The sequence below is a fragment of the Ochotona princeps genome, chromosome 1 (genome assembly GCF_030435755.1).
Source record: "Ochotona princeps isolate mOchPri1 chromosome 1, mOchPri1.hap1, whole genome shotgun sequence".
Taxonomy (NCBI): domain Eukaryota; kingdom Metazoa; phylum Chordata; class Mammalia; order Lagomorpha; family Ochotonidae; genus Ochotona; species Ochotona princeps.
In genome coordinates, this window is record NC_080832.1 from 127,087,952 (window position 1) to 127,109,110 (window position 21,159).

The 21,159-nt window shown below is 45.0% G+C and overlaps 1 protein-coding gene across 3 annotated transcripts in view; it reads left to right on the plus strand.

Annotated features, from left to right (window-relative positions):
* The window catches only part of KIF13A (kinesin family member 13A), a 207,417-nt gene that overhangs the window by 168,249 nt on the left and 18,009 nt on the right, over positions 1–21,159 (plus strand). For 2 of the 3 annotated variants that reach the window (XM_058667693.1, XM_058667703.1), the window contains exons 19-29: positions 3,714–3,854; positions 4,477–4,626; positions 8,131–8,292; positions 8,842–9,015; positions 9,898–10,049; positions 11,009–11,141; positions 11,301–11,447; positions 14,663–14,701; positions 16,536–16,635; positions 18,811–18,937; positions 20,695–20,750. In XM_058667693.1, the coding sequence (XP_058523676.1) occupies positions 3,714–3,854; positions 4,477–4,626; positions 8,131–8,292; positions 8,842–9,015; positions 9,898–10,049; positions 11,009–11,141; positions 11,301–11,447; positions 14,663–14,701; positions 16,536–16,635; positions 18,811–18,937; positions 20,695–20,750 (1,381 nt within the window). The remainder of the gene's footprint in view (positions 1–3,713; positions 3,855–4,476; positions 4,627–8,130; positions 8,293–8,841; positions 9,016–9,897; positions 10,050–11,008; positions 11,142–11,300; positions 11,448–14,662; positions 14,702–16,535; positions 16,636–18,810; positions 18,938–20,694; positions 20,751–21,159) is intronic. The other variant, XM_058667698.1, reaches the window with a different exon arrangement.

Here is a 21,159-nt window from a genome sequence, read left to right on the forward strand (position 1 = left end):
TCCCATTTCAGAGCACCAGTTCAATGCTCGCTACTCTGCTTCCTAATGTTCTTAAGCAGGCAACAGAAGATGGCACAAATATTTGGGCTCCAGTGCCCTTATGGGAGCCCCAAATGAAGTTCCAGGGTCCTGGCAGTAGCCTGGCCCAGCCCCAGCCCTGGCTGTTGCAGTCACTGGAGGAAAAGAACAAAACCACTGCCCCCTCCTCCTTCCCTCCCTCTCCCTCCATTCCTCCCTCTCCCTCCGTTCTTCCCTCTCCCTCCCTTTTAAATACGTAAATCTTAAAGAAAAAATAAGAGTAAGAAGTGCAGTTGTAGACTTCAAACAAACAAAAAAATCCAGGAAGAGATCCCAATATGGACCAACACAACTCTCTTTTTTAATATTTTCTTGGGTAATGCTATTTAAACAATGTCCTTGGGCATGGCACAGTGGCCTAGCGGCTTAAGTCCTCACCTTGAACACTCCAAGATCCCATATGGGCGCCGGTTCTAATCCCCGCAGCTCCACTTCCCATCCAGCTCCCTGCTTGTGGCCTGGGAAAGCAGTTGAGGACGGCCCAATGCATTGGGAACTTGCACCCACGTGGGAGACCTGGAAGAGGCGCAGCTCTGGCCCTTGTGGCCACTTTGGGAGTGAATCATCAGAAGATCTTCCTCTCTGTCCTCCTCTCTGTATATTTGCCTTTCCAATAAAAATAAACAAATCTCTTTTTAAAAATACCCTTAGATATATAATAGGCAGAATATGCTGGATCTTGTAGCTGGAAGACTTGCGGATTTCAGTACTTTAAAACACTAAAACTAGAAACGTGCAAGAGTACTTTGTTTTTAAAGATTTATTTTTATTACAAAGTCAAATATACAGAGAGGAAGAGAGACAGAGAGGAAGATCTTCCGTCCGATGATTCACTCCTCAAGTGAGTGCAATGGCCGGTGCTGCGCCATTCCGAAGCCAGGAGCCAGGGACCTCCTCCAGGTCTCCCACGCGGGTGCAGGGTCCCAAAGCCTTGGGCCGTCCTCGACTGCTTTCCCAGGCCACAAGCAGGGAGCTGGATGGGAAGTGGAGCTGCCGGGATTAGAACCGGCGCCCATATGGGATCCTGGAGTGTTCAAGGTGAGGACTTTAGCCACTAGGCACACCGCCAGGCCCACAAGAGTACTTCTAAAAGTCTGGGGAACTGGAATGAAAAAATAAATGTATTTTGTTGCAATACAGTTTTGAAATCTATGCATCATTTTCTCATTTACATTTTCCATGAACTTTTTGAAAACTGCCTTTTATGTAAGTAGGTGTACTTGCTTTTCCTCGCCCCCCTGCTGAAACAGAATATGCGCATGTCAGAGCACATTACCCGGCAAATTCACAAGATCCAGAGGTACTCATGACTGCTGGGTTTACACATAGAAAAGACTCGGAAGCTGTTTGGAAGTTTCCTGTCATTTCAATTTGGAAAATTTTTGGTATAGTGAGAAAATTTTTTAAAGTTGTTTTTTATCCATGCATTTTTCCTTCTAGCAAGCAAGATAAAGGTGCATCAGGGAATGCTTTGCTGTCTTTCTGGATTTAGTCTTTGTGTCATGTTTGTTATTATTTTTTTTTGCAAGGGAGAGAAGCAAACATACAGATAGAGCCCCCGGTCTCTGGTTCATTCCCCAGAGGTCCACAATGGCCTGAGGCAGGAGCCAGGACTGCCATTGAAATCTTCCACATAGATTACAGGGATCCAGTTACTTGAGTCACTTCTGCCTCCCAGTGTCTGCATTAGCAGACAAATACAGTCAGGAACCAGAGCTGGGAGCCGAATCCAAACACTACATCCCGTGTGGGACACAGACTTGAATAATCGTCAAGTGTTGTAGCACAGTCCATTAAGCTGCCACCAGATCTGTATTGGAGCACTGTTCTAATTCTTGGGTGCTTTGTTTCTGATCCAGCATTATGCTAATATATAGGAACAAAACAGTTAGAAGATAGACCAAATACTTGAACCCCGGCATCTATGTGGGAGCCCTGGCTGGAGCCCTGGCTACTGGCTTAGCCTGCTCTAGACCATCATCACCATTTGGGGAGCAAACCAACAGGTGGAAGATTATCTTTCTTTGTCTCTGTCTTTCAAATAAAATAAATCTTTAAATGTAACTAAATATTTGTTTAAAGCACTAGGGTAGCTGCCCACCTCTAGTTGAGTCTTTTTGTTTGTTTTATTTCAAAGGCAGAGAGAGATAGATGCAGAGGTCTTCCATCTGCTGATTAACTCCTCAAATGCCGATAACAGCCAGGGCTGAGCCAGGCCAAACCAGGAACTTAGAACTTCATCTGTGTCTTACACAGGTGATAGACACTCAGTACTTAAGCCATGGCTCAATTGACTAATTGCTGCCTTCAAGTGCCAGCGTTCCACCATTGTATCCTAGCTGTTCCACCTGCCATCCAGCTCCCTGCTTGTGGTCTGTGCAAGCCGAAACTGGCCTAAAGCCTTGGACCTTGCACCCAAGTCGGAGACTTGGACAAAGCTTCTTGCTCCTGGCTTCAAATCGGCTCAGTTCCAGCCATTGCGGACACTTGGGGAGTGAATCAGTGGATGGAAGATCAGTTTGTCTCTGTAAATCTGCCTTTCCAATAAAAATAAGTAAATATTAAAAAAAAACTTGAGCCATAATCAGCTGCTTCCTAGGGTCCCCTTTAGCAGGTAAACTGGAGCAGAAACAACAGAGAGGCCAGGACTGGGACTCAGATATAAAATGGGAGAACCCACATGACAGGGTAACCTCTGTGCCACATACCTGCCTTGGAGTGAGTTTGTGGACCAAATAGTTCTCCTCTGAGAAATTTACACTGAGTCCAAAGTGCTGTAAGACAGCATAAAGATGCGTCTCTTTTACCTACTAGGATATTTGTCATGCTGACCTTACTATGAGACAAATTTGAAGCAGCCATGATACTGAACAAGGATACATCCATATGATGTATTTCTATTAGAAACACTGCTCATGAAGCATATTTGGTGACTCAAGGAAATAATCAGTATACAAATAAAAGAGATGATATGTATGAACTTATATTTTTGTTAGAGCCTCATTGTAACAAACTATGAATATACATGAGATTACAAAGTAAACCAAATTATTCCCAAGTTGGTGGAATTTTATCCTCTTTTGCATACATTTACATATTTGGGAACCTAATTACTTTAATATCTAGTGCTTTAATCATCCAAAGAAACAAAAAAAGGAGGACCTGGCGCGATAGCGTAGCAGCTAAAGTCCTCACTTTGAATGCCCCGGGATCCCATATGGGTGCCGGTTCTAATCCCAGCAACCCCACTTCCCATCCAGCTCCCTGCTTGTGGCCTGGGAAAGCAGTCGAGGACGGCCCAAAGCCTTGGCACCCTGCACCCGCGTGGGAGACCTGGAAGAGACTCCTAGTTCCTGTCTAAGGATCAGTTCAGCTCCAGCCGTTGTGGCCACTTGGGGAGTGAACCAGTGGACAGAAGATCTATGTGTCACTCCTTTTCTGTCTTTCCAATAAAAATTAATAAATCTTTATTTCAAAAAAAAGAAGTCCTAGGCGGTTTTCCCACCCAGCCTCGCAGCTGTTTGTCCCAGGGCCAGGTTGCTTCCAGGACGTGTCTGAGAGCTCCGGAAAGCGTTGGCCAGGAGGAAGAGGTTGGTGACAGTGGCTCAGTGTTTCGGTCTCTCCCCGCCTTGCAGAGAGGTGCGATCGTGAGCGAGCCAGCCATTCAAGTGAGGAGGAAAGGAAAGAGCACCCAGATCTGGACCATCGAAAAGCTGGAGAACAAATTAATCGACATGAGAGACCTGTATCAAGAATGGAAGGAGAGGGTTCCTGAGGTAAGGCGGCTCTAGAAGGGTCGAGTTGTGCTGAAAGCAGAGACCGTGAGCGCTTCTGGGCGCACACACGCATGCTGCTTTGGGCCCCTGCCTTAGGACAACAGAGTGGAGGCTGGCGAAGTTGGATGGCCAACATAACATGTGATCCCACACAGACGGACGCTAAGTGAGAGCATACTGCAGGCGGCCACTCGGCTTCATCCTTGCTAGGTCTTAAGCAGAGTGAAGTAAAGGGCGCAGTCTTGTCCGCGTGAATTTTGCATTCGTCAGCATGTGCTCCCACAGCCGGATCCCTGGTCACGGATAGCGATTGCTGAGAGTGTCTGAGTGCGCCTGACCAGCTTTTCAGACAGAGGGAGCAGAAAACCAAAGACAACGGAGGAGCTGAGGGCAAATGGAACGGGCAGGAGGCACATGGGGCGACGGGCAGGTGTCACTCAGTCCTCCAACAGACAGGCCCCTGCCATGTGTGGACTTCATTGTATTCGCTTAACATGATGCTACATTTCTCGTTTACTTGGATAAATGCTTCTTTTTAGAAGAAAAAATTTTTAATAATAATGATGAATAATATGATTTCAGCTGATGTTTTGTTTCCTACTGTCCCGTCCCTACCACTCAGGCAAAGAGACTGTACGGGAAGCGAGGCGACCCTTTCTACGAAGCCCAGGAGAACCACAACCTAATCGGGGTGGCCAACGTGTTCCTGGAATGCCTCTTCTGTGATGTGAAGCTCCAGTATGCAGTCCCCATCATCAGCCAGCAGGGGGAGGTGAGAGCAGCTGCCACATGGTGAAGATGCTGGAGGGTCTGGGGCCGTCTGCCCGCAGCGTAAGCTGTGTTCTTAAAGTAGATTCAGAAACAGGGGCAGCTGGGTCTGCCTTCTTTTTTCTCTACTAACACGTAATGTTAGTAGAAATAACCACAATCGATTCATGGTCTTAAAAGATTAGCACAGTGCATTTTATGTTTGTGTCTCCCAAGTTCTTGTTTTAATCGAGTGGAGCATGCTTTGGGAAGCAGATTTAAGTCTGTCTGCTGTATTCATTTCTCTGTTTCAAGATAATCCCAGGACTTTCTGATACATTTCTTCTTGGCTCCAACTGTTTTTTCAAGATAGAACTTGGAAGAATATTTAAGGAACCCATTGTGACACACGCATATCTTTCAAACTCATTCCCGTTGTTGATGTATACTGACTATATGGGACTAAGATATTTCTAGAAATGTCCACATTCATATATTCCTTTTTTAATCTCACCCATTTTGTCAATTAATGTTTTCAATTTTAATGCAATTTCCTTCAGTGACATAAAACTTGAACTTATTTCTGGTGATTTTTTTTTTTAAGATTTTTACAATTTTTTATTGGAAAGGCAGATTTACAGAGAGAAGGAGTGACCTCAAATGCTGGAGCTGAGATGATGTGAAGGCAGGAGCCAGGAGTTGTGTCACACACAGGTGCAGAAGCCCAAGACTTTGGGACATCCTCTACTGCTTTCCCAGGCTATCAGCAGGGAGCTGTGTGGGAAGTGGAGCAGCCAGAAAATGAACTGGCATCCATGAAGTTCAGCACTTGGAGGTGGAAGATTGACCAGTGGAACTACCACACTGGTCCTTCTGGTGATTTTTTTAAAACAGGCCTAGGGTAAGATGCCCAGTGCTAGCAGACACTTCTGGACGCCCAGTTCTGGGACCCGAATCCCCAGAGACTCATGATGGAGTGTCTAGCTCTGGGCTTGTTAGGATGGAGTCTGTGGTATCCCTTGGGCATTCATGAATTCCCCTAAAGTTACAATAATTTATTGGCAGGCTAGCGCCACGGGTGTACAGGCTAATCTACCCTGTGGTGCCAGCACCCCATATGGACATAGGTCTGTGTCCCAGCTGCTCCACTTCTGGTCTAGCTCCCTGCTTGTGGTTCGGAAAAGCAGTGGAGTATGGCCCAAAGCCTTGGGACCCTGCACCCACGTGGGAGACCCCAAAAAAGTTCCTGGCTCCCATCTTTGGATCAGCTCACCTCTGGCCAATGCAGGCATTTGGGAAATAAACCATGAGATGGCAGACCTTCTCTCTTTATCTCTCCTTCTCTCTGTAAATCTTCCTTCCCAAGAAAAATAAGTGAATCTTAAAAAAAAAAAGGACCCTCAAAAAGTATCAAGGAAAGCTTGAGAGCCATGGCCTCCATAGCTCTCATTTATTTATTTTTCTATAATTATTTCCTACTTATCTTCCATGTCAAGTGTCTTCAACTAATTTCTGTCAGTTCTTTGGTATCAGTGTCAACTGCTGGGTTTCCCGTCTAAGCTTCCTGCTATTATGTAAGATTCCTACTCACAGCAAAACACATGTTTCCTACACAACCACCCCCATGGCAGCTTTGAACTGTACTGTGTTTCGGAAGGTAGAAGCAATTAAAACACTTTAATAATGGATGCAGGGCCCGGCACAGTGGCCTAGCAGCTACAGTCCTCGCCTTGAACACGCCGGGATCCGATGAGGACACCGGTTCTAATCCCGACAGCTCCACTTCCCATCCAGCTCCCTGCTTGTGGCCTGGGAAAGCAGTCGAGGACGGCCCAAAGCCTTGGGACCCTGCACCCACGTGGGAGACCCGTAAGAGGTTCCAGGTTCCCGGCTTCGGATCAGCACAGCGCCGGCCGTTGCGCTTACTTGGGGAGTGAATCATTGGACGGAAGATCTTCCTCTCCGTCTCTCCTCTCTGTATATCTTACTTTGTAATAAAAATGAATAAATCTTTGAATTGATGCAGAATGATCCCTATACTCTAATTTAATTCTGAATAATCAATCAGTTCTAAGAGGAACACTGTTAAAATGACACCCATTCAGAGAGCCACAATAGAGCGGAAATTTAACGCTTTTGAATAAAACAAATTTAGAACAATTGTTTCAGAGCCGGCATTGTGGCATGGTGGATAAAACCACTGCCTGCAGCATAGACATTCCGTTTGGGTGCTGGCTGCTGGGACCATCTGGGAAGTGAATCAACTGATGGAAGATGTCTCTCTCTCATGCCTTCTCTCTCTCACTCGCTCTGTAACTATAACTTAATAAATAAATCTTTAAGGAATATTATCGATAAAATCACAGCAATTTCTTCATATCTTCATAACTTTGTTTATCCTGTTCTTCCTGGAATCCAGTCAGGGACCTGATCCTGCTCCCAGCCCGTCAGAGCCGTACACCCATTTCCACCTCCCAAGAGAACAGATATCTTGTGAACTCCGGGTCCATGTCTCTGTGGTTCAGTATTATAATCACAGTGCAGATTCAAAGCTAGGCGCCATTGAGTGTCAAATGCTTGTTGAATTTACCCCTGAACAAGCTGCTCATGTCTGGGTTACAGCCACCTGACCATACAGGTGTTATTAGATTTTGACTTCTCAGTCTTCCTGCTTGACTGAGTTCCCTGCCAGTAGGGACCAGATCTTGATCTCAGTATTTCTATGAGGCCAGGTGTTCAAGCAGACGACAAGGTCATGAGACGTTTAACCAATGAATGCATGAACGAGTGTAGACAAATGCAGAAAATAGGTGGATCCAGGTGGAAAATAATAGGTGCCTCCAAACTTCTGCTGGGTTTGCAAGGTGAGCATCTTAAATAGTGACTCACGGCTGAGACCCAGCTTAACACACAGCAAATAGTTGGGCAAAGAGACTTTAGCTGATGACACTGGATAAGAAGACAAATAGGGAGCCTCAAGGATATGACTAAGGGTGGCTCTAGAAGGCCAAGAAGAAGGATCCAGATGTGGCAGGACAATCGCAACAGCTGTGAAAAAATGGTGGGTTTCCCATTGCTGGAGGCAGCAAGGCAGAGTGCTGCTCTTCTGGTGCTGCCTCTGTATCTTAGGGCTCTGTGTGGGTCACAGCATGCCTTTTTTTTTAAGATTTATTTTTATGGCAAAGTCAGATATATAGAGAGGGGGAAAGACAGAGAGGAGAATCTTCCATCTGATGATTCACTCCCCAGCGGCCACAACTGCTGGAGCTGAGCTGATCCGAAGCCAGACGTCCGGAGCCTGTTTCAGGTCTCCCACACGGGTGCAGGGTCTCAAGGCTTTGGGCTGTCCTCAGCTGCTTTCCCAGGCCACAAGCAGGAAGCTGGATGGGAAGCGAGGCCTCCAGGGTTAGCAGCGGCGTCCGTATGGGATCCCAGCACATGCAAGGCGAGGACGTTAGCTGCTAGGCTGTCTTGCCGGGATCAGGATGCCTTTTTTTTAATGCCAAGATGCTGTGGTTCCTCGCCCTAGGTTGCAGGACGCCTCCACGTGGAAGTGATGCGTGTGACAGGAGCTGTTCCCGAGCGCATGGCAGAGGACGACTCTTCAGAGAACTCCAGCGAGAGTGGGAGCCTGGAAGTCGTGGACAGCAGCGGGGAGATCATCCACCGGGTCAAGAAACTGACGTGCCGGGTAAGTGGTCGCTCCCCACCAGGCACCGATGAGTCATCTTCTAGGGCAAGCCAGTATTACAGTCTGTGAGAGCTTTGCACCCAATTGAGAAAACATTAAATTCCCTGACAACAGATACAGCGATGGGCAGTCATATTTTCCACTGATGACAGTTGTTTGACATTTCATAAGTATTTATATATTTGACATGCATGGAACGTGTGTGGCTCAGTGAATGTTGTTTTCTGAGGAAGGTTTCAACCTGTGTCAGAAACTCATTCGTTTAGGAAGATTTCACAAGAATGTATGTATCTGTAGCGACTTGCATTATGAGAACCCCTTAATGAAATGCTGTCAGACATCTTCAGATGTCCAGTAGTTTAAAGGTTTATGATTTATTTATTCGCTTATTTTTAAATATTATTTAACTGGTGGTAGAACAGCAATAAAGGAATAAATAATAAATATAAGTATGTAAATTAAAAAATAAAGGAATAAAGTGTAGGTTTAAGTTTCCTTTATGCACATTGCACTTGTAATTTTTACTGATTTATTTGTTTTTCTCTTCAGGTAAAAATTAAAGAGGCAACTGGACTGCCCTTAAGCCTGTCCAACTTTGTCTTCTGTCAGTACACGTTCTGGGACCAATGTGAATCTACAGTGGCCGCCCCAGTGGTGGACCCAGATGTACCCTCGCCACAGTCCAAGGACGCCCAGTACACTGTGACCTTCTCTCACTGCAAGGTACAGACTGTTCCAGAGTGAGCCACATGGGCAAGGTGTAGCTGGCAGTTTGAATTCAGCCTGTGGAACAGGCCTTTGGCCCAGGGGTTAAGATGCTCACAGAAAGATGAAATCTGAAGCCCACTGCTGCCTGGTTAACAAGTGCTTTAATAAATCCCAGTCTCAAAGCCCTTCAAGCTTTTTCATCTCTAAAAATGCAGAAATTACACTCACTGATCATTACATCTCCTTTTTCTAAAATTCTAGAGATTATCTCCACATAAAATACATTAGAATGTAGGTATTGTAAGTTTGCATCAATGTGGTGCTACTGTTCCCAGACGTTAACATCCCAGAGCTGCCGCCACCTGAGAGTCCCCAGGAGCTCACGGGAGCATTGGCGTGGTCCTGGGTGACGTGCTGCACTGAACAGTCACCTCGGTACTCATGCCCTCGCCATCACTGCTTTGCATTTGAGAATGAACAGCTGAAGTGGGAGAGCTCCAGAACATAAAGTCGTGGAGATAATCAAAGAAAATTTAGTTCTGTGTTTCGTCCGTGCCAGCAGGAAGCCAGATACAAGTGTGTCCCTCAGAATGAACACACAACAAGGGAATGTAGACTGAGCCCTGCAACTAGCAGGCAAGGCTTCCAACAAGTTGCTTTCTTGAGTCTCCTCATTGCTAGAAAAAAGAAGTTAAATTACATCACAATTTCCCTCCAGAGCTGAATATTCTGCGTGTGCGTGTTTATGTGTTATGAAGAGATAAACGGATTTAAGGTTGAAATCAGCCTAGAATCTTCCAAAGTAAATGTGTGTTCCATTAAAAATTAGTGAGTCAACTCAGCAGCCTCCTTTGTGTATGATTCTTGTGATGCTTCCCTCTGTCCTGTTTATCTCAGGACTATGTGGTGAACGTAACGGAGGAATTCCTGGAGTTCATTTCCGACGGAGCCCTGGCGATTGAAGTGTGGGGCCACCGGTGTGCTGGGAATGGTAGCTCCATCTGGGAGGCGGATTCTCTGCATGCCAAGACAAGGACATTGCAGGACAGGTTTGTGTTTGACTGTGAGCTTCAGACATGGGCCGGGCCAGCACCTGGTCAGGGCTGAGGAATACAGGCTGGGAACCTGGGTCCTGCCTCCATCCCTGTGGCCAAGATACTTCACACCCCGGAGCCTGATTTCCTCCTTAGTGAGAGTGCCAGAAGGAGGTATTGGTCACGGGGAAGATGAAGAGGGAAAGAAAAGCCGCTTTAGCAAGAGCCGGGGGGCGGGGAATCGGCTCTGACATTTGCTTCACACAATACCAAAACTTAGAGCTGCATCAGAGCCTTAAATGTGAAAGCTAAGGGTGTTAGAGAAGAAAGCAGGAGGATCTCGCCAGAGATAGTCCCGGGTTCTCGAGAAACCCCAGAGAGCAGAAAAGAAAACATTTCAGGTTGAATATAATCAAAATTACAAATCAGTGTTCATTAAAAGACGTCATCATCTCTGTATGAAGGACTATTCTATTGTAGCAACACGGGGAAAATCTGTCGGGGGTGGGAGTTTGTGGGGGGAATCCCAGTCTGTACGAAATTGTACAACTAAATTCAAAAAGGGAAAAAATGAAAGATGCCGTTATGAAAATGAGTAGGCAGATCATACTCTGGGCATCAAGTGGTAGCTTCTGATCCAGTTGATCTCTGTACAGGGGTGGTGGGAACTGAATGGCAAGCAGGTGAGCGGCTCTTCTGTGTGGTGCTTGTTGGGGAAAGGGGCTACATGGGTATATGTGATTTTCGAAACCCTTCCATCTCTGTTTACGAGATGGGAATCTCACGGATCCCCGTGAAGTGAGTCACACCACAAAATGGCAAGAACCAATAGCATGGGTGGAGAATTTCTCTTTGAGGGTTCCGAAGGGAAGGCGGCGATGTTCACGCGCTCCCCCTGGCATGCAGTAAGCGTGCAGTGAAGGGCTTGTGCCTGCTCCCTGGGCTATTGTGTCGGGTGGAATGTGTTCCTGCAGGTGGAACGAGGTGACCCGCAGGATCGAGATGTGGATCTCCATCTTGGAACTGAACGAGCTGGGGGAGTACGCCGCGGTGGAACTTCATCAGGCCAAAGATGTCAACACAGGAGGCATCTTTCAGCTCAGACAGGTACTGAGTCTGCCTTAAATGCGTTCTTTCGTATTTTCTCCTCCAGCCTCTGTTACACACCATTCCCAGGAGATTTCTGATTATCTTTGCCTTCATTTCCGGATCCTTTCCCCTGGCGCCCACTCCGCCCCTGCCCCTGCCCCTGCCCCACCTCTGCAGGGTCATTCCCGTCGAGTGCAAGTCACCGTGAAGCCTGTGCAGCACTCAGGGACACTGCCTCTCATGGTGGAAGCCATCCTGTCGGTGTCCATTGGCTGCGTAACTGCCAGGTCCACCAAGCTCCAGAGAGGGCTGGACAGCTACCAGGTAAGACACAAAGGTACGAAGTAGTGGTCAGTGAATTTGGTGACTGCAGAAGAGAGGCAGTTAAGGATCCTGATGGGAACCTGTTTGGGTATACAGCAGAACTCCTCGCTTCAAGTGTGTTCCCCTTGATTTCCGCTTCCATCCATTGTCCTTTACCTAGACTTAACAATGCCATTTGTTTACGGTCGACTAGTACTACTCTTATTGAGAAGCATACATAAAGGCCACAGCAGTCATGCGCTTTAGGCAGGTTCATACCTAGTCCAAAATATGCTGGAGGTTTAGTGTCGTTCTCTGCCTTGATTCCCTTTGATTGGTATCCTAAAATTGCTTCCCTACACTGTTAGCCAGCTCTTTCAAAGCTTTCCTGCATTTTTGTTTAAATGGAAAGAAACGTGACCAAAGAGCAGGAGAGACAGAAAGAACATCTTCCAGAGCTGGACTGACCCAAAGACACGAGCTTCTTCTGAGTCTCCTGTGTGGAAACAGCGTCCACTGCTTTCCCAGGTTGTACGCAGAGAGCTGATTCATAAGTGGAGAAGCTGGGACTCCAGCCCGTGTCCATAAGGGATGCTGGTACTATAGGTGGAGGCTTAGTGAGCTGTGCCACCATGCTGGCCCCTGCACTGCATTGTTTAAAAGCTAAAGCAATCCTCATGGACATTTTTGTCCACTAACAATGCATCCCCTGTATTTACATTCTCATTCTTGGCAATAAGTGAAAGCCCTCAGAACTTATCTTCATATTCGGTCAGAGCATTTCAGAACTTCTTGTCCCCCAGCAGCCTTAAATACCATCAGTACTTCAGCACAGCCCCAGACTCCCTCCTAATGTGAATGTGGCATAGGGGCAAGTGATGCATGCAGCCTGGCCCCCTCGCTGCCGTGTCCCTTAGTGCCAGGCATGACATCTAGTTTCCCTTTGATTCCCTGGCATTCGAGCAAAAAATGTTTTAGAAGCTAGAGAGCAACATGCAGACCACAAGTACTGGGCTTTAAGGTAGGCAGGGCCTTGTCGGACGCTGCTTTCCTTCTTCAAGGCCTCAGCTGCCTTCTGGTCTCAGCTCTGCGCTCCAGGGTATAGCCGGGACAGGGTCTGCACCTCCCGAGGCAGCTTTTCCACCAGACCGCTCCCCACGTGTGCCACTGGGGGGTGGGGAACTGGGTTATAGGCATTCTCGTTTCAGTTCCAGGGTGGCCACAGAGCTGGGTGGAAAGACAGCGCTGGTCTAAGAATCGGGAGACCTGGATGTTTGGTCCGGGTCAGCTTCATTAAATGGCTACACTGACTGGGAAATGTAATCTTTGAGACATATTTTTTTCTCTTCTACCAAATGATGAAGTTGATTTAATGATTCTGTAAGATCCTTCTCTACAATAAAATTTTGTAGTTTAATAAACCTCTGATGTTAGGTAAACGTTGCATTTGTGTGTTCCAAGCCATGGTCTAAAGAAAATAGACCCTCAGCTCACTAATTGTTCTCATTTGAGAAACATGCTACAGACTAATGATGTACATTTTCCTTAAAAAAAAAAATAGCTCTACTTCTTGAGTTAAAACTGGTTTTTGTCAGAATGTGAACTTTACTGGCCTTTCCTCAGAGCTGTGCTCCTTTTGGCTTTTAGTACCAGGTGTACAATTCAAGCAATAGCTTTGTTAAGGACTTTCCTTCCTTGGCTGCCATGTTCAAGGTCATGCCTGTTTATTTTGAGTGCTTTATTGAGGTAATGAACATATAATGGAAGCAGTACATATTGTGTAATGTATAAACTATCTCTAGCGATACACCAAGACCAAGCTGATGAATGTTAACAAGCATGTTTATTTTTTATTGATGTAACCTGCTTTATTTTGTTGCTCATGTGATACTTTGGAATGATTCTTACACAACTACTGAAACCAGTACAACAGATGCCAATTTCACAGCAGTTTGATGCCTTGGAAGCCCAGGCCAGTTTTCAGCTAGTAGACACACCTCCCTAGTCTAAAAATTAACACTAAGTCAAAGCTGTTTGTTTTCTTACATCAGTAGGAAGTCTTATTTCAAGCTAAGTTATTTCAGGATTCAGCCACTATTTAATAAGTTAATCATGCATGTACAGTGGCAGTTATCAAACTTAAAAATTGTGTATTTTGAAGTGTAGATACAGTAATCATTTGAACTATGTGTTAATTTATTGGTTTGAATGGCAGAGAGGTGGAGAGAGTGAGCCTGAGAGAGAGAGAGAATGAATGCTGCCTGGTGCTGGTTCACTCCCCACATGCCAGCTCAAGCTGCCAGGACTGGGCCAGGGACAACCAGGAGCTGAATCAGTCCACGTCTGTCACATGACCTGAGTGGCAAGAACCTAATCACTTGAGCCATCACCATGGCCTCGGAGGGCATTGCTGGGAAGCTGGGGTCAGGAGGGAGAGCCGGAACTTGAACCATGGCGCACCCATGTGGAACACGGGTATCTTAACTTCTAGGCTAAATGTCCATTCCTTGAATATATTTTAAAACACTTTTTGCTTAAATATGTATATGTATGAATATCTTTTCTATAGTGATAAATGTAAATCGCAGGTTTCTATTTAGATTCTGTTTTAAGGAAGACTGTCTCGGTCAGAACCCTTTGTTTTGTCAACTGTTGTTGGTTTTTTGTTTTGTTTTTTAAACTTACTTAAAATGTTGCTATGTGTTTGGGGTTATGGAGATTTTTCTCAGCTGATAGATCCAGTAAGTAGAGGGTACTGATCACGTGATGGCATTTAAAAGCACGACCGGTGCTTTTACTGCGGTTTTGTGGTACGAACCTTTACACTGGTAGTTGTGGGTCCCCCAGGCCTGCAGGAATGTACTACAGGACAGGACCTGCTGAGGTCAGAAGCCAAGGGCCTGGCTTCAGTCCTGACCTGCCACTAGCAGTGTGAGCTTTGGGTTAATCCTTTTAGCCTTTGCCTTTGACTAAAACAAAGGTTGGGCAAGATAATCTCTGAGATCCATTGTAGGTTTGCCACTTGTTTTTAAATGGTTTCTTTCTTGTGTTTAAAAAATAAATTACACCTAAGTGGTTTCCATTTATTAAACCCTCTCGAGAGCCAATTAAATGTGTGATTTTGCTGACGTTGTGTGAGCTGTTCATTGTAATGCGTATGTAAAGGTTAACGAATTTTTCTTGTGTTATTTGAGAAACAAAATGCATGTCCTTTGTGTTTATTTTTTTCCTCCCAGAGAGATGATGAGGATGGTGATGATATGGATAGTTATCAGGTATTGCTGCCGCTGTGGATCCTGTGGCATGGGGCACAGCTACCGCTAATCGCCAGCATTCGCACAGCGGAGGCCTGGGTGCAGGAAGGAGGAGCCTAGAGCAAAAACATGCAGTGTCCATGCACTTGGTTTCAATGTCATCCCAAGTGCAACACTACCTCCCTACATTTCCCTGCACTTCAGACTTGATCATGAGATACTACACTTTTGCCATGCCATCTTGAACTGCCAGCTTGTAAAGCTTTGCTCCGCAAGACCAGTACCTCTGCGTTAAAATGGGTGATCTTAAAAATGGCACAGTTACTCATCCACAGGCTATGGGTATTGTTTTGCCTTTCCTATGCTAAACTTAACTTCACTCCTGACTTCCAAGGGGCTGTGCACACAGCTTTGTTTTCCTAGCCAGTTGTCTTTGCTCATTTAGAGTCAGCTGTAGTTCTTTGTCATCTGCAGGATTTAAATCTCAGATTTCTCTTGCTAGAAATCTAGGGGGGAGAATTGCAAGGCTACTTGAAGAAGTTCCTGGGGAAAATGAAGTAAAAAAATGAATTATTTTTATACAGGAAAATTGAAATCCATGCGTAGTTTTTTTAAAATATTATTTTTTAAAATATTATTATTATTTAAAATATTATTATTTTTAAAATATTATTTTATGAGCTTTTTGCAGACTCCCCCTTATAAGCATGGTTTTCAAAAATTTTTACATGCTAAATGAATTTATCTTTTAATTCTGTTTTTCAGGAGCTTTCTAAAATGCCTCCTACATGCAAATGTGAGATTTTCCCTAGTCATTAATGACTGGCCTGGTGTCATGAGTCTTGGATTGATAGAACTGTGGTCAGAGCAGCAAGTTGAGCTTAAGCCTTCTGAGTTTGAGTCCTAGGCTTTGTACTGATCCTTCCCACAAGTTTAGAAGGATATTTGCCCAGTGTGCCTCCTACATGTAACATGTGGGTACGTTGTAGGGAAGTTCCAGAGGTCCTCAAGTGTCTACTCTTAACATAATGTCAGAAGGGTCAGATTAGGGCATTCAGAGAGCATGTTGAGTAAAATTGATCAGTTTTTCTTTCCCTATTCATAATTTTAATTAAAAAAAAAAAAACAGAAAGAAAAACAGAACCAGTAATAAACATTAGCGGAATGATGTACTGACCCCTGCCCGGGATCTCAGCAGTGCCGTTGACTAACACTCTGGGGCTGTGCGTGCCTCCCTCCATCTGGTGCAGAGTGAAGCCAGTGCCTGCTTCTGGGACTTCTTAAGCATGGCTGATTGCATGTTGGGTTTTGCATGGGAGACGTGGGATTAGCCCCATGGTCATGGCTGGATGTAAAATCCTTGCAGCTGGTCTGAAGGGTTCTCTGCTGGTGTGTTCTTTATGCCTCAGAAGACACACGTTGTCAGGCCATTGAACAATGGACTATCAAAGTACCTGTTGTTTCACATCTCATGTGCTCTTACGTGATTTAATCTCTTCATGGTGTCCTGCTTGGAATCACAAACCTTTCGATGGATAACTGTGATTTAGATACACACATGCACACACACACATATGTACATAAAAGTCACCCAATAGCTGGCATACTTTGAGCTTGTCTTGCTTTTACGGATTATTATCTCTTTGTAGAGCTGGGGCTCTGATTGCTGCGTTCCAACGTCCTTGATCAGCATGCGGTGTTGCTGAAGCCTCTTTGCTTACCTGCGTATTAATCACACAGCAATATTCAATGGCCCTTCTAATGAAAAGTTCCCTGATCAAATTAAATATCTCTAAGCAAAAAGAAAGCTCTGCAAAGGTACCCTATAGAAAATACTCTCCCTCTCCACTCTCAGGAGGAAGACTTAAACTGCGTGAGAGAGCGCTGGTCAGATGCACTCATTAAACGACGTGAATACTTGGATGAGCAGATCAAAAAAGTCAGCAATAAAAAAGGTATGTGAGGTGAGACTCCTGCCTGGGAGTGGCCGTCTCCTGTTATCATCATGGTGGTGATTTTTCTGCTTAAGTGGACTGTCCTATCTTAGTTGCTTTCAAACCTGTGACCGTTGTAGCCACTCACATTGTGTGATACATTATTGATTGAAGAAGGTCTGCATTTAAAAATAACACTTTCCAGAGTTGCATGTACGCTCCTTGTGGTCTTTGTGAGGTCCCACCATGGTGTGTTGTGGACAGACCCAAAAAGTGCAGTGATGGAGCAGCCCATTAAAGCCATCTCTGAGTGGGAGTTCCCATTCAGGTGAGGCTTGGTGAGCGACTGAACGTGCAGATAGAGGGCACTATCATTGGTTCTGATGAATACACATACCTTGTATTAAATGATCCGAAATGATTTATTCTAAAACGAAGTCAAGAAAACAACTGGGTTGATCATACTAAAAGGAGGTGATATTACTTTGCTGCAAAGTATGCCCAACTAGAAATCAGCCATGAAAGGAGAAATTGAAATGGTAATGCAATTTTTTTTTGTTTACTTGGTTTTTATATGTGTGTGTGTCCTTCTATTAGGAGTAAAGTTGTGAAATACTTGTTCATATTGTTTTGATTATCCTTATCACAAAGAGATAATAAATACTGTGGGTTTTTTTATTTTAAATCATAATACATTTTCATTAATCTTCAAATTATGCCATAAAACTGTGATATTAAGTGTCAAACTTGAATTTTGCTCAGGTTTATGATTTTATTTATTTGAAAAGCACAGTTATAGAAAGAAGAGGAATAAACAGAATCTTCCATCTGCTGGCTCACTCTTCAAATGGCCATACCAACCAAGTTGAGCCAGACCAAAAGCCAGGAGCATGGAGCTTCTTCTGGGTCTCCCATATGCATTCAGGGGTCCAAGGACTCAAGCCATTTTCCACTGATTTCCCAGGCTTGCTAGCAGGGACCCAGATGAGAAGTGAAGCAGCTGAGGTTTGAGCCAGTGTCTATACAGGATGCCAACATCTCAGGCAGAGGCCTAGCGTGCTATGCCACGATGCTGGCACCCAAATTTAAATCTGATTTTAATGACCACAAATATGATTAATTTTGATAACCAGTAGGAGATACTACAGACTATAAAATGCAGGACTTGAGAGCAGTGAAAGGTCCTGTCTAGTTGGCACTTGCAGCTGCATGGGTGCAATTTGCTCATGTTGGCAGTGGTCCCTGAGACTCTGGAGTAGAGTCGTACTCTGCAACTCCTCCTTCGCTCGTCCTGCCCTCATGGTCTTGTTTATTATAATCAAATACTTGTACTTGATTGATCCTGGACTGAAGAACACATCATGATTGTTACAGTCCCTTACACTTGGAAGGTTTAAAGCATCTTCCCTCCAGAAAGTGTCTGCTTCGTTTAGAAACTAACGCAGAGTGGACAATGAAGTACTACATAATCGATCAACCAGTTGATCAGTCTAGTCAGTTCTAGTTCATGGGAAATGACCTGTTGTCCTTAACTTTGGAGTGAAACAGATCTGCCCTGTGGCTTCCTTCAGTTTGAGTTTGTGTTCAGCCTGCTGATAAATGCTCATTCTAATTGTGCCAAGGGAGCCCCAGAAATGGAGGACAGATGGGAAGATTTCCAAATAGCTTACACTAAATTCCTTTCCTGATGAGCATCAAGAAAAATAAAGTTGGTGTTGCACAGTGATGCAGATGGTGTTTTTTTAATCCTCCACCTTTATAAAATGGTGTACACCTTTATAAAGCAACCACATCCATTGTTTCATCCAATCCTTCCAACAAGCATGGGAAGTAGCCATGGCTTGTATTACCTCTGGGTGGTATGTTAAGAAACTCTCACATCTTAAGAGACTTCCTAAATTACAGGACCAGTGATGTAACTTTAGACTTCCAATTGCTGTTCCGGTTTTCTTCCTGCCGATCCTAGCCTGGGTGGTAGCTCGGGCTACTCAATGTCCAGCTCATCTGGATGTTTATATATGTACTTTAGACCCCAAGAAAATTTGTTTGCAACATAGTAGAAGTTTAAACAACTTTGGATATTACTGAATGAAAATGTCTTTCGTGTAAATGTATTCTGCAACCAAAAGAAAAAAGTGAAGTGGAAATTGTGGTTTCTCTCTCCTTGGTATTCCCTGCCCTCATTCTGTTCCTCAGAGAAAACGGAGGACGACGTGGAGCGGGAAGCCCGGCTTGTGGAGCAGTGGGTAGGACTGACAGAGGAAAGGAACGCGGTGCTGGTGCCAGCCCCAGGCAGTGGGATCCCCGGGGCACCTGCCGACTGGTGAGGCTGCCCTTCCTGCCTGTGACAAGAGCCGTACCGGGCACAATAAAGACTCACTGTGCTGCTCAGTGGAAGGCCACCCATTCCTAGGCATTCCCTTCCATTATTCCTCCCCATTGTGGCCAGCTACCCCCTGTCCCACCCAGGGAGCCAGAGTGCATTGATTTGCTGGCTAGCAACCCAGTACTCCACTCCTCTAGTCTCTGAATAAGCAGGCTGGTCTCCAGAAATGCTTTTGGCTCAAAAGAAGGATGTTCCCAGAGTATAGTTAGAGAGAACAGAATCAATGTCATCTTGTCAGAACTGATACCTGCTTCGTTTAGAAACTAACACAGAGTGGACAATGAAGTACTACATAATCGATCAAGCAGTTGATCAGTCTAGTCAGTTCTAGTTCATGGGAAATGACCTGTTGTCCTTAACTTTGGAGTGAAACAGATCTGAGTTTAGCTTATAGCTTCAGCTCTTATTCGCCTAACTTCTGTAAGACTTATTCCTAATCTGTTAATGGAACTGCCCTTATGGTAGTGTTGTAGGAATCAAGGATAATAGATGTAAAATGCCTACCATGTTATAATGTAACCTTTTGTCCCCATTCATCAAAAAGTGCCTGCTGCTTTTTATTCTCATTGTCCATTTTTTTTTTATGTAAAGTTACAGAAAGAGGAGGAAAGATAGAAAGAGAGATCGTGCCTCTGCTGGCTCACCGCCCCTGAATGGCCAAAGCAGTCAGAAACGGGGCAGGACAAAGCCAAAGCCAGAAGCCAGAATCTTCATCTAGGTCTCCCACACTGGTACAGGGGTACAAGTACTTAGGCCATCTTCTGCTGCTTTCCTAGACAGATTAACAGGGAGCTGAATAGAATGTTGAGCACCCATGGTATCGCAGACTGCAGTATAACCCATTAAACCACAGTGCCAGGCTGGCCCTTTATTGTTATTCCTATTACAACAGTGTGTCCTTGCCATAGAAGAGAAGCCAGATACCCTTCAAACACAGTGCTCAGGCCCAGAAGCATCCTTTGAACAGGCAAGAAAGCAGTGATATGCCAATGAGTTTAGCAGTGACAAGTAGAAATGCAATCAGTCCTGTCGTCTGTTGTGCTAGAATCCCATGGGTCATGTGCAGGATGTCTGCCGGCCTCTTCTTATGGACCTAGCTTATTCCCTCTCTTACCTGTTTCCTCAGAGTTCTCTCTTAAAGAGTTCTCTCCCCGCCACGGTCTCTCACTTAAGGTGCCTCCAACGTCAGATCATCCTGAGTGTTTGTGGTCCTGGGTCACCCCTCCCACTTAGTCTGACTTGGAGGATGGAGAGGCCTGGGAACCTTCATTGTAGCTGGTGATGCTGAGGCAGCTGGACTGGGTTTTGACAAGACACTGGCTGGTCTCCTACACATGTTCCACCTCCTTTTGTGCAGTATTTTCTGTCCTCTGAGCTTTTAAAATATCACCCACCTGATTTACTTCCCTCTACCCTCTGCTGCTACCTTACCAGCATCCCCTTCCCTTGACCAGCTCATAGAATAATTTTTAGAAAAACTTGAAAGGTTTCAATTAGTTATGTAATTAGTAGTCCTTTTTAGATTTTTCTTAACTCCATTACAAAGGTCAAGAGAAGTGAAGGCACTGGTAGTTGATCAATAGAACCAATATCTCCACAGTGGTTCTCTCTCTCCTGCATTCATGGGTGAGGGCATTTTGTCTAAATAGTAAGACGCATGTTTTATTATAATTATATTTTATTGTTACATTTAGGATCCCACCTCCTGGAATGGAAACCCACATACCAGTTCTCTTCCTGGATTTGAACGGTAAGTGACACACCTGAATTTCCAAGGGCCATATGCTGCAGCCTGTGTTGCTGGCATCCCATATTAGAGCAGGGGTTCATATCCCAGCAGTTCTACTTCCAGTCTAGCTTCCTGCTAATGCACCTGAATAAGCAATAGTACATGGCCCCAGTACTTAGGTCCCTACCACCCACATAAGAAACCCAGATGGAGTGCCAGGCTCCTGGCTTCCACCTGGCCCAGACCCAACTTCTGCAGCCTTTTGGGAAGTAAACTGGTCACTCTCCTCCTCTTTTCCTTTTCTCTTCTTGTCATTTTGCCTTTCATGTAAATAAAGATAAATAAATAATAAAATGTTTACAGAAAAAGTTTTAAGGCCACTTACAATAAGACTTGTAAGCTATTCAACCTCATTCTGTTTTTATCCTTG